At 37.8% G+C, this 12,590-nt stretch overlaps 1 protein-coding gene across 10 annotated transcripts in view; it reads left to right on the forward strand.

The window, feature by feature from the left end:
- HDAC9 (histone deacetylase 9) overlaps window positions 1–12,590 on the forward strand; it is a 581,092-nt gene that overhangs the window by 522,446 nt on the left and 46,056 nt on the right. For all 10 annotated transcript variants that reach the window (XM_027102607.1, XM_027102608.1, XM_027102611.1 and 7 more), the window contains one exon: window positions 4,380–4,464. In XM_027102607.1, coding sequence (XP_026958408.1) covers window positions 4,380–4,464 — 85 coding nt within the window. The remainder of the gene's footprint in view (window positions 1–4,379; window positions 4,465–12,590) is intronic.

Consider the following 12,590-nt stretch of genomic DNA (forward strand, 5'->3'; position numbering starts at 1 on the left):
CTGCTTATAAGCATAGCAGTTAAAACCCTAAACAAAATATTAGCAGTTCATCATTATCTTAAAAACCCATAATATAATTGTGTTTAGGCCAAGAATGTAGGATATTAACATTCCAAAATAAGTTGTTATAATTCACCACATTAAGAGAATGAAGAAGAAATATAACCATTTCAATAGATGTTTAAAAATTTGTTGATAAATTAGACACTCAATTATGAACTACTTTTGATAAACTGGGAATAACTTATTAGCTTGATAAAGGATATCTACAAACATCCTATAGTATGCATCAGATTTAAAAGCGAAACATGAGAATTTTTCTTTGAAATAAAAAAACATGACAGATATTCACTCTTAGTGCTTCATTTTAACATTACACTGGTGGTCCTAGACAGTGCAATAGGGTAAGAAAAAGAAATTTAAAAATATAAAGATTGGAGTGGAATAAATAAATCTCTCTTTATTCACAGAAGATATGATTATATAAAGTCTATACAAAATTATTTGTTTATACATCATTGGAATTAATAAATTAGTTTAACAAAATGGATGGTTAATTTAAAAATCAATTAAAAATCAATTATTTTGATTTAAAAATGAATTATCTCTGTTGTTTTCCCAATTCTTTTAGTCTAAAAACATGCCCTGATTATGGCAGACAGCCAAGTGGAAGAACATATTCCATGTAGGTCTGTTAGCTATGGCGAGCCAAATAAAGCCTATCTCCCCATGTTTTCTTTCAATTAATCATTCCTCCATTCATTCAACATTTTTTTTAAATGCCTATTATATACCAGGCTCTATCTTTGCCTTTAAATTGCTCACAACAAAATAGAGAATGACACACATGGCTGACTACAATATAATGTGCAGAGTAATAAACAAGAGAATTTGTGTGGAAAGGAGACAAAGAGTGGAAGCAGTTTGCTCTATCAGAGGATTTTAGAAAAGATTTCAGAGCAGGCAGTGTTTGTGTTAGTCCTTGAATGATTTAGTAAGGTTTCACCAATTCAAAGAAGGATAGGGAAAATACAATTCAGAGAGAACAGAATAAATAAAGGTATAAGAGTATGCCAAGTATACTTGGCACATTTGGGAAACATAATATAAAAGCTAAGAGTACTTAGTAGATCCTTTGCTTGGTTGATGTGTGCATCTGTCCTCTTGTATCTGTTATATTTTGCAAAATACGTTTAGCTTTTTTTTTTCTGTTCTTTTCTCAATCATGAAAATAATAGAGATGATTTTCATGTCTCATAAGTACAAAGTGAGTTTTAAAACTTCTTCTCGAGCTTCTCCAAGGATACCCTTGCCTTTTTCCATAAGTGCATCTTAGCCAACTAAAGTGATTTTTGATGATTTAAATGATCTGATTCTAAAGAATCTGAAAATTATTTATTCACAACATGATAATGGCCCCAACTTTTATGGTGTTTTAAAATAGCTGTAGTACTTAGAAATTACATGGTATATGCATATACATTGTACATTCAGATGTATTGATACATCTGAATTGTATCAATAGGGTATTGCAACTTTCTGTAAAAGATGTAGAAAAGTAAATACCCCTATACTGAGTCTGAAAATTTATATAAAGAATTGCAGTAAGTAATGATTGCATTTAAGCTTTAGATATAGGAAACCTAGATGAGAGCTTCAAATGTCAAGAAGTTGTGTTAAAATCATCTAGTGTATCTTATAACTCTATTATTACTTGATGGAATTGTGCAAAAAGACGGTGTGATGGGTGTGTGATATTTCCTACATCTGCATCTGTTTGATCTTAGTATAACTTTTGCATGCAGAAGTTCTCTGGTTTGCATAAATTATTTCCTTATTTATCTTTTAATAACTCTTACTAACATTGATTAGCCTTATTGCCAGTGTTTTTGCTACATCTTATCGGCCAAACTAGATATATAACACAGCTTTACTGTATATTCTTATTTTTTGCTCCAAAGTTATAAAATATGACTATTTGTTTAATATTACTTTATTACAGTTAGTTATTAGATTTTATTAATAATGACCAATACTCATAAATATTTATTAAACAGATGCTTCAGTCAGATGTTTTTAGTGCTTATAACTGTGAATTATTAAATCAACAAACTCGTTTAGAAAAGACAACTCAATTCTGTGGTCCCTCTATACAAGGTTTTAATATTATGAAAACAGACTAAATGCTGCTTGCCTTCTTGCCAACTGAGAGTATTACCCATTACCTTCTCAGCAGAGCTACTAGAGAAAAAATAAAGAACCTACATTGAGAACTTTCTGAATTCAGCTCTGTCTGTGTGTATACACTCAAAATGAAACAAATTGGGGCAATTTACTGAAGGTTAAATCCTCTAAATGACATTCACCTAAAATATGCAGGGAAATGGTTTGGGAGGCTTAAATTATCAATGTAATTGCCTTAATTCTCTAGGTTGCTTTCATAAGTAGACACAACTTTATCGTATCTAACTGACAATTCCAAATTGGAGGTTTAGGGTTGTTTGTATTTTTACTCTCAACACTCTGCATCAAGTTTACTTTCTACATAACCCAGGTCCTAAAAATAGCCCATGGACCTAATGTGAGAGTGTTCCAGAAGTGAGGTTTTTACATTAATGATGTGCCTGTAGCTTTCTTTCCAGTAGCTAGCACCTTTCCATTTGTCAGCATTTTACCCTGAAGTCTCAGGAAAGCTTGTTTAAGAACTAAATATGCTCATACTACGTTGTGCTTTTATTCTTCAGTATTCGAACATAGAGTGATATTTCAGAACATCTTGTTAATAAAGTCTACCTAATTTCTATTAAAATTTTTCTCTAAGCCCTGAGAGAGAAGTGAAAGGAAAGATTATTTATGAGCAGGGTAGCTCAGCCCTAATTCTTGAGTAAGAGTTTTCCAAGTAACCTTCCGTTTATGATTCAGCAATTCCTCTGAGTTAAGAGGGTGCTACTAGCATAACATATTTTTGAAGATACTATCTGAAATACCAGATTTTTTAAAAAAATGATTTTTAACAAATTTTAAGAGTTGAAGATTGCAGAACCTTTCACTGACACTGTGGGTTTTTTTTTTTTTCCTCTTGCCAAACTGTACTGCAAGTAAACCTTTTGATGTTTTAAATGTTTTTCTTTGGCAGCTAAGAAAAACACTCTGGAAAGTTATATTTAGTGAATTTACCCATGTATAAATATCCCTGAGCTAGTCTGTTATCCTATGGCATCTGGAAGAAAGGTGCTATTGTTTTAGATTCCATGATTAAAGTATAGAATAATCAATTCAGAGAGACCCTGGGGGGAAGATTCACTCACACATGCTGTGGAAACTTGGAATCCCTGAGTTTTTTAGTTTTTTTCTACAGATGAAGAGACATAGATGGGTTCATGTTTTAGCACAGTGTCTAGTGACATTGTTTCCCGTTCTTGCCATATAATAGTTTGGCCTATTTGAGACTACTAACTTTAAATTTTATAAGAAAACTTTTTTGTTGTTGTTAATCCCCTTTTACTATTACTTTCCTCGCTTTCTGGGTCACAATAGCTGGACAGCTATTTTGTTTGCAAGTGCTCTGCTATGCAGTTTGTCCTGCTCCACACGAAGCCACATCACCAACGTATTCCCAGGGATGCATCATCAGATTTAGTTCTGCCAGAACACTCCATAAATTATTTAAAGCTCTTCTTCATTTCTTGCAAAACAATGTTTGCTGAGCTTCCCCATGAAAAATCAGTGTAATTCCAGAAGATCAGGATAGATTTGCAAGACAGGAATTTGTCCTGTGCTTCCACATGGCTATCTGCATAGATGTGAATACAGTGGAAGTTAAATGAAAATGTACAGTTATTTTACTTTTGGTTTTATTTGAGCATTTTCTCTACTACTTATTCAATAGCAGTTGAATAAGAGCAGCTATGTCTCGTGGCATTCTGCTGTGAAGTGTCCAAAAGTGTAAGGTAGTTAGGTGTAAAAACACCACAAAAGTATGGATAATAGACTGCCCACCTTCTGTCTACTTCAACTTCCCTGAGGTTTCGTTTGCAGAGCCCAGCTGCATATACAGACATGATGGAATTTGGTTTGTCAGGAACCTACAAAAATTACACAAATAACTCGGATTTTTAATGAATAATACACAGACATGCACCTGCTTCAGGGACTTCATAGATTAGTTTTGTGACCAGTAGAAAATCCCCTTGGAATTCAATTACATTGCTGCAAAACAGAAAATAAAACTGGCTACACTTTTGGAACTGGTATCAGCAAAATGTTAAGTAGTTCTTGGAGCAGGCTTTTTTTTAGGTTGTTTCAATTTGGTGTGCTTCTGTGAAACTTATTATAAAGTCATAATGTTCTGCTCATATCATTATTTACCATTCTTGCAGCTGGAACCACTTGCAGAAGATATTCTCCAACAAACTCCGAATATGAATGCTGTTATTTCTTTACAGAAGATCATTGAAATTCAAAGTATGTCTTTAAATTTTTTTTAATATTTCTAATAAGGTACTAATTAAGCTTATATTGAGAATTAGAGCACATGAAAAATATATTTGAGCTTCTCAAATATAAGGAATATATTTAAAGTAATTATAATTTCCACATATTACATATTCATACCTAAATGTGTTGTTGCCTTGCTGTTAATGTGGCAATCTTATCTCACACTGATAACGAAATTCAGAGACTCTAGATTTAGAATCTTGTTTTTCTCATATTTTCCAAAAGTGTTTGGATTTTTTTCCATTACTGCCACTAAGTATCTACTCAGAGCTATGAAATTAACATAGAAATTGTGATTATATTGTCCAGTCTTAACTGCGGTAAGTTATCTCCTAGTGATGTTGGAATTCACCAGTCATTTACTGGTTTTAAGTTTGTCAATAGAGGAAAAAGTTCACGAGAAAGCCTACTAGAAAATCCAACTGAACAAAAAGGAAAAGTCAGAGACCTTTTTACTATCCCAGTTCCTTTCACATCACTGTTCCTTTCTCAGGAATTACTCTTTTTTAGATGATAACATGCATGAGTGTTCACGCACGCACGCGCGTGCGCGCATACACACACACACACACACACACACACACACACACACTGAAAGCAAGCACAAACTGACATGAAAGTCAGCATGAATGGGAAAACCAAATGGCAAAATTAAGTGTGAAGGAGGATCAGAAAACCCTTAGCTTTGCTACTCTTTTGTAGAAGCATTTTTTAACACTGCTGGAGAAGCCACCTTCCATCTCTCTCTGAGTCCTTGTCTTTGCTTGCTCAGTAGTAATTTGGAGATATGGTTGTGACTGGGGTTCTGTGTTATCCATTCATCTGGTGCTTATGCAATCTAATCTAATACTTCATTAAGGTGACCAGCAGCATAAAAAATATCTACTTTTTACACATACGATTCTTTTTTTTTCTGAGTATTGTTTTCCCATTATATACACAGACTATTAAAAATTATTGTTCCTATGTATATTATGATCACATCACTTTCAATAAGCATTCTTAAAATACTTATTACATGTTGATACATGATAACTTGAGCACTTACCAAGGCAAGGCACAGAAGAGGAATAAGGCAGTTTCTAGCATTAGGGAGTTTACACTCCAGTGAGTGAGAGGCACTAAAATAGATCATTTCAATAGAAGTCACAACACGCACTGAGATCATGGACAAGAAACAGTCATTTTCTTAAGTCCTTTGCAGCCAGAAGGAGAAGTACTGCAAAGTGAGGAAGGTTCACGGAAGGTTTGAGGAAGGCTCCTTGGCGGTGATAGGGCCTGACCTTGGTCTTAAGGTCTTATTACTGACCAGGGCTCTTGGCCTCCTTAATCAATAGAAATTGATCAGGGGCCAGACAAGAAATTCAGGCTAGGCTTTATTGGGGCCCCTGCTGCAGCAGCCCAGAGCAAAAACAAACAACAGATTCCTTTGTTTGTTCGCTGGCTGAGGAGGGGGCGTAAGCTTCCTCTTTATATGAGGTTGAGGTTAAGGTTGTGTCCAGGGGTCGGGCCAGAGGGGTGGCTTAGGTGTTTTGCCCGCCCCTTAGGTGGTGGTGTGTGCAGGGAGCGTGCGCAGTACGCTGCTTTTGCTGCTGACCCCCTGCTTTTGCTCCAGGCTCTTCAAAAGTGGCTCTTGGGTTTTTTGGTCCCTTTGTATCTTTTGTCCAGAATTGCCCCAACTGGGCATGCAGGCAGTTATTTTTAGTCCCATATAGTTTCTTTGTATTTTGTTGCTTGAAGAGAGGTGTGTCCAGGTGCAAGCGTTACAGCAGTGCAGCAAAGGGTCCCAGGTCCCAGTTTGTCTCAGTCTGAACAGGATTTTGGCCAGATGAAGAAAGAGTGAATGTTCTGAAGGAAATAACGGAAGCAAAAGACTCAATTTTCACACAGGTGTAAAAATTCATGGTTTATATATGTCTTTAGAAACCATGCTGTTGTCTGTTGCATTGGATCTAACTTGCCAGTAATGACTTTCCACTGCATGATGGTTTTCCTTTCACCACTGACATTTCTGAGTGACTTGTACAGTCTACTTTAGCTAAACAAACCTGTTTGACTCTTGAAAAGGATTCACTGAACTATCAAAATTGGCTGGATAAGAATTCTGCCCCTGTGGATTGTGAATCTCTGTCTTTTGCTCCAAAATGCATTTCAAACACCCAACACTGACTATTTCCCCATTTAAAAATCTATTTCTGGGGCTTCCCTTGTGGTGCACTGGTTAAGAATCTGCCTGCCAAGTCAGGGGACATGGGTTCAAGCCCTGGTCTGGGAAGATCCCACATGCCACAGAGCAACTAAGCCCGTGTACCACAACTACTGAGCCTGCACTCTAGAGCCTGCACACCACAACTATTGAAGCCTGTGTGCCACAACTACTGAAGCCCTCGCACCTAGAGCCCGTGCTCGCAACAAGAGAAGCCACCGCAATGAGAAGCCCGCACACCACAACGAAGAGTAGCCCCCGCTCGCCGCAACTAAAGAAAGCCTGCGTGCAGCAGCGAAGACCCAATGCAGCCAAAGATAAAATAAATAAATTTTTTAAAAAATCTATTTCCTCCTAAACTCATATTGAAGATTCCACCCAGAGCTTGTTAATCCAGTACTTCTGTAAAGTCTCCGCACTAACGTGTAGATTTTAAGTGGTATTTTTATTTAAAATTTTTCTATTATTTGAGTTTTTGTATGTTTTATGGTCTTTCGGTCATGGTTCCTTAATTATATGATAATTATCAAGAGGATGGAACCGTGTCTTCTCACCCCCACTTGTACCTGCAGGCAGGGTTGGTACCAGAGATGAGGTTTGAAGTGCATGGAAACCTGGGAATTGAGAGTTGGAAGATTTGAGCAGGATTGATTCGAATAACTCTTCAAGGCCCTAGGGAACCAAAACTTGCATCAAAGAGAGCTTCTGAAGAAGAATGCCTCCTTCTGAGTCATGGATACAGTATATGGTATAGTGGGTACTGTTGTTGGCTACTCAGTAACTATGTGTTCCTCATGTCTACTCAGAAGAAGCCTGGTTTTACACATGAATCCTTGCCACCAGATACAGTACAGATCAGGGGAAGATGAACTTATGCCCAGCTCCAAAGGAGCTGTTCTTAGTCCAAGGCTAAACTTGTCAACCCACTTACCAGTGATTAGTTAAGGAGTGGGTACTTGACCAATTCTGGCCAGGGAGAAGCAGGGCTGGCTTCATGGGCTTTCAACCAGTGTAGTCACACAGGCCCCACACTTAGAAGGGCCCTACACATGGTTTAATGCTGTTACTCTTGCTGCCTTAAAATTCTCACTAATTTGTATTTTGTGACAGGGAGCCCACATTTCATCTTGTACTGAGCCTTGCTAATTATGTAGCCAGTCCTGATGAAAATCAAGGTGCTGGTGATGCAAAAAAATATTTACCAAAAAAGACTGAGAGTAGCATCACCACAAGGAGAACTCAAGTTGTGGTTGAGAAGGAACTGAATGGTGGGTTGAGGTTGTAAAAGGGAAGATAAACACAAGAATACAGTGATCTCTCACCAGTTGGGACATAGGGTGAAAATCTGTACAGAGAAAGTGCTTCAGTACTGTGGCTTTGACCACTGTGTGGTACGTTTTTATGTGTTTCTCTGAATTGTGTGTCTTTGGGGCTACTCTTTTTTTTTTTTTTAAAACATCTTTATTGGAGTATAATTGCTCTACAATGATATGTTAGTTTCTGCTTTATGACAAAGTGAATCAGCTATACATATACATATATCCCCATATCTCCTCCCTCCCACCCTCCTTATCCCACCCCTCTAGGTGGTCACAAAACACGGAGCTGATCTCCCTGTTTGCTAAGTGGCTGCTTCCCACTAGCTATCTATTTTACATTTGGTAGTGTATATATGTCAGTGCCACTCTCTTACTTCATCCCAGCTTACCCTTCCCCATCCCTGTGTCCTCAAGTCCATTCTCTACGTCTGCATCTTTATTCCTGTCCTGCCCGTAGCGTCTTAAGAACTATTTTTGTTTTGTTTTGTATATACTCCATATATATGTGTTAGCATAAGGTATTTGTTTCTCTCTTTCTGACTTACTTCACGCTGTATGACGGACTCTAGGTCCATCCACCTCACTACAAATAACTCAATTTCGTTTCTTTTTATGGCTGAGTAATATTCCACTGTATATATGTGCCACATCTTCTTTACCCATGCATCTGTCAGTGGATATTTAGGTTGCTTCCATGTCCTGGCTATTGTAAATAGAGCTACAATGAACATGGTGGTACATGACTGTTTTTGAATTATGGTTTTCTCAGGGTATATGCCCAGTAGTGGGATTGCTGGATCCTATGGTGATTCTCTTTTTATTTGGGGCTACTCTTCCAGGTTAAAGAAACAGAAAGGGATTGTATAAAGTCTACAAAGCAATAAAAGAAAGTGGTATTTCAGAGTAACAAACTTCATAATGGCTTGGAAAATCAAAATTGTGGGTACCTGACTTAACAAACAATGCTATATTTCCTTAAAAACGATAAAATTGAACTCTCAATTTTATTTTTCTCTGTTTTATAACACACTTCCATTTCACCTGCTCGTGTAGAACTCCAGGCCCTTGATTAGGCTCCCCATTTTGCCTTTGGCAGGGAAGGTAGTCAGGACTCACTAAAACTTTGTGGATCCTAGTGCAAAATGAAGATGTGTAAATGCTTCCCTGTTAAAAATTATTAATAATTTCAAGAAGATGCCAGCCGAGCATAGAACCAAGCCTGAGAGCCCTTCTGAACATGGGGTCCTTTGCAACTGCACAGGTTGCCTGTTTATGAAGCCTGCCTTGAAGGTAGCCTTTGTTTAACAGAGGAACCTTCTCTTCCCATGTCTCTGAGTGTCAACCAGGTGCCTCCTTTCAACTTAAGGAGGTGTTCGAATTTTAGCTCACCCCCTAGTCCAGGTCCTGAAGGATTCTTTTGTGCCAGGGTTTGGGACTGCTGTACCAGAAAAGTATGTAAATGTTGAAAAACAGGCCTTGTAGCATGTGGGAAACATTCAGGCAGGTTCCTAGATATCCTTGTCCCAAGGCAGACGGCAAGGTGCTGACAGGCCTTATGTGTATTTCTTTGAGAACTGAGCCCCACAGCTGAGGGTATGCAGGTGCTGGAGGCTGTGATTAGCATTGGCCCTTTGCCTGGCCACATGTATGTGAGTATTTTGCAGCAGGATCATCCCTGTTGTCCTGTTCTTGTTTATATTACTTATTTAGCTGAGAAGAAAAGGCCTTACAAGGCAACAGCAGGGCACCTATTTCTCCTGACAGGTAAAGACCCCCACCCCTGACAGGTCAGGGGCTGGTTTCATCTTCAGATGGTGGGTGTATACAAAGATCAACCATCTCTGAAATAACAAAAGGGAGGTATGGACAAGAAGCTTCATGTTTGCACATGCTGTTCACTCTGCTAACAAAGTCTTCTGCCTCATCCCTATTAAGTTTTCAAGACTTAGCTCAGATGTTCTCTCTTTTGGGAAGCCATCTATGAATCCCCATTCATCCCTATTCTAGATTAGGTGCATTTCCTGGGTGCTTTCATGGCAGAGATTGTTTTTGCTGATGTTCTTTGCTTTTAATCGCTGTGTCCTCTGCACAGTTCTGGAATGTTGTAGGTGCTCTGCAAATGTTCGTTGAATGAATGAATCAGCCAGTATGTCAGTATTTGCCACACTCTTTTTTCCTTAGCCTAGATTGACTTTTCAACTAAGGTTATACTTCTTGGTTAGGTCATACAGAACAAGAGATTAAGAAGTGCAGGAAAAATCTATATGAGAGCCCATTTCTTCACTCTCTTTCACAACCCACAATGATGAATCATTTCTAAGTTAGAAAGAACATGAACTGCTTGTGAGCTACCATTTCCATCGCCAAGCTTGGAGATGGCAGTTCTAAGAGTTGACTGGCCAGCTGTAATCACTTGACTGGCCAGCAAGCAATGCCAGGTAAAAGTCAGCCCAGAGTAGGATAAAGGACCCTCATATGTATATAGGCTTTCCTGAAACCCATCCTAACAACTCAGTCCGTTGAACTCTTACCTTTTTCTGCATAGTACGGTGAGAAGCAAGATTCCCAAATGTCATGTTTCACACTAGTCCTGGCCCGTGATAACATTTTCACTGATTTTGAAGGGAAGAACCATGAAGTGAGTTTTCCACAAAACTAAATTTATTTAGTTTGAAAGACTATAATTTTAAGTTTGAAAAACATATAATGAATGATGTTGATATTGATCTATGAAACCTCAAAATATGAAAACCACAAGTATATAGTCATGGTTTCCTTTTATTTATTTAAATTTTTTAGTAAGAAGAGTACTCCTTTTAAGTGTCAACCAATTTTGTAGACCTCCTGCATGATAATAACGATAATCATAGTATCTTTTGAATTGTGGATCAAGAAAACATATGTGTACACAAGGATTTGAGGATTCTTTTAAAATTTTGCTGCAACCCTCCAGTGGTTTGCAGCTGATAAGTTGAAAAACACTAGTGTGGAGGGTTTTAAAATGATACGAATTTCAGTATAATCCTCACCAGCCATGTGACGATGAGCTAGCCACTTAACTTTCCTAGGGAATTTCCAGAGGAATGACATGACATATCACCACACCGATTTTCTAAGGTGGTGCCACTGTGGCAACAAGATGGCAGATCAGAAGCGGAGTCATAAAAGAACAGTAGGCAGTTTTTCCCTTTACCCCCACTTTCATCTTTTTCCCACTCTAGGAATTCTTCCCTTGTTTAGTAGATTGAAGTCTTCTTAGAATTCCTTATTATGCCAGCCACAGAAAACTGGTGACATAGGCCAGAATGAGGAAGAGACAGTAATTGCAATGTCACCATATGTTTTTGTCAAACTTGTATATCAGTGGAGGAACAACATCCATGCCTCCTGCATATAAAATTTGTCACTATGGCTAAATTTATCTGTATTTTTTAAAACTCGCCCACACACAGGACACACATTATTATTTAGGGCAATGAGAATTGCATTTATGGTCTCCTGAATTTATCCAACTTTTGAGACCGATATGAAAAGGGATATGATTATCTCATTGCAGGAGAATACACCATGTAACTATGTAATTGACTATGAGGTAGTCAGTTATCCACATGGTTCAGGCAGCTACAATGGGCAGAGCACACCTTTCACCCATTCTAGGGAAAAAAAAAATGAAATCAAATTTTCTCTGGGAGATCCGAGGCAAGTATAGTTGACACCAACTCCTTGTCAGAATTCTGCTTAACTTATGTTTTTATATGTGTTATTGAGTGAATGACCTCCTTTTCCTCTTTTTGTTGTTATTCTTTTCCTTCTCCCCCTCTTCCTTAATCTGCTTCTCTTATTGTTACTATATATCCTCTGTTCCAGAAACTACCCTTAGAAGTAACAACTGATGTTGAAAACAAACAAAGGAATGTTAATTTTGTTGATTTCATTTCCACTCTATTTCCAATGGAGATAACTGCTGGTAAAAATAAAATACAGACACTGTTGATGTTGTATTAGAGTGGATAATCAGAGAAGGTGCTATCCAGTTCTCTTGGTAATTAAGAGATCTGGATAGTAATTAATGAAAAAAAGCTATTAAAGTAAGATAAACCTCGCTGTAAAGATGGCAGTCATTTTCTTCTTTTATGTGAAATATCATTCTCAGCCATCTCCTTCCATTACTTTAATACCCTCTACATACCCCCTTCCCAAGGAGAAAGGGCATTTACATCAGACGATCCAGGAGAAAATCAGATTGTTTCTAATCTGAAAGGAATTTGTGTACATCTCTTGTTGTGAGGAAACTGTCCAAGATTTTGATCTCATGGGGCTATGCGCATAGATTAAAGGGTTGTTTCCCCAGATGGCAACAAGCACTGCATAAATCATTTCACTAACTCTCTAGCTTCTTGACTCCACACCCAAATGCTAACCCACACTCAGTTTTTCTTCTCTCTTTTTGTCCCTTCTTGTTTTGATTTTCTACCTTTTTTTCTTATCTCTCTGTCTTTCCCTCTCTCCTCCACCTTCATCCTCTTCAGACCCAGGGGAAAAGAACAAGAGATATGCACGATGTTGAA

The sequence above is a fragment of the Aethalodelphis obliquidens genome, unplaced genomic scaffold (assembly GCF_003676395.1).
Source record: "Aethalodelphis obliquidens isolate GAN/ISIS:26980383/991018 unplaced genomic scaffold, ASM367639v1 scaffold5, whole genome shotgun sequence".
In the NCBI taxonomy this organism is placed as follows: domain Eukaryota; kingdom Metazoa; phylum Chordata; class Mammalia; order Artiodactyla; family Delphinidae; genus Aethalodelphis; species Aethalodelphis obliquidens.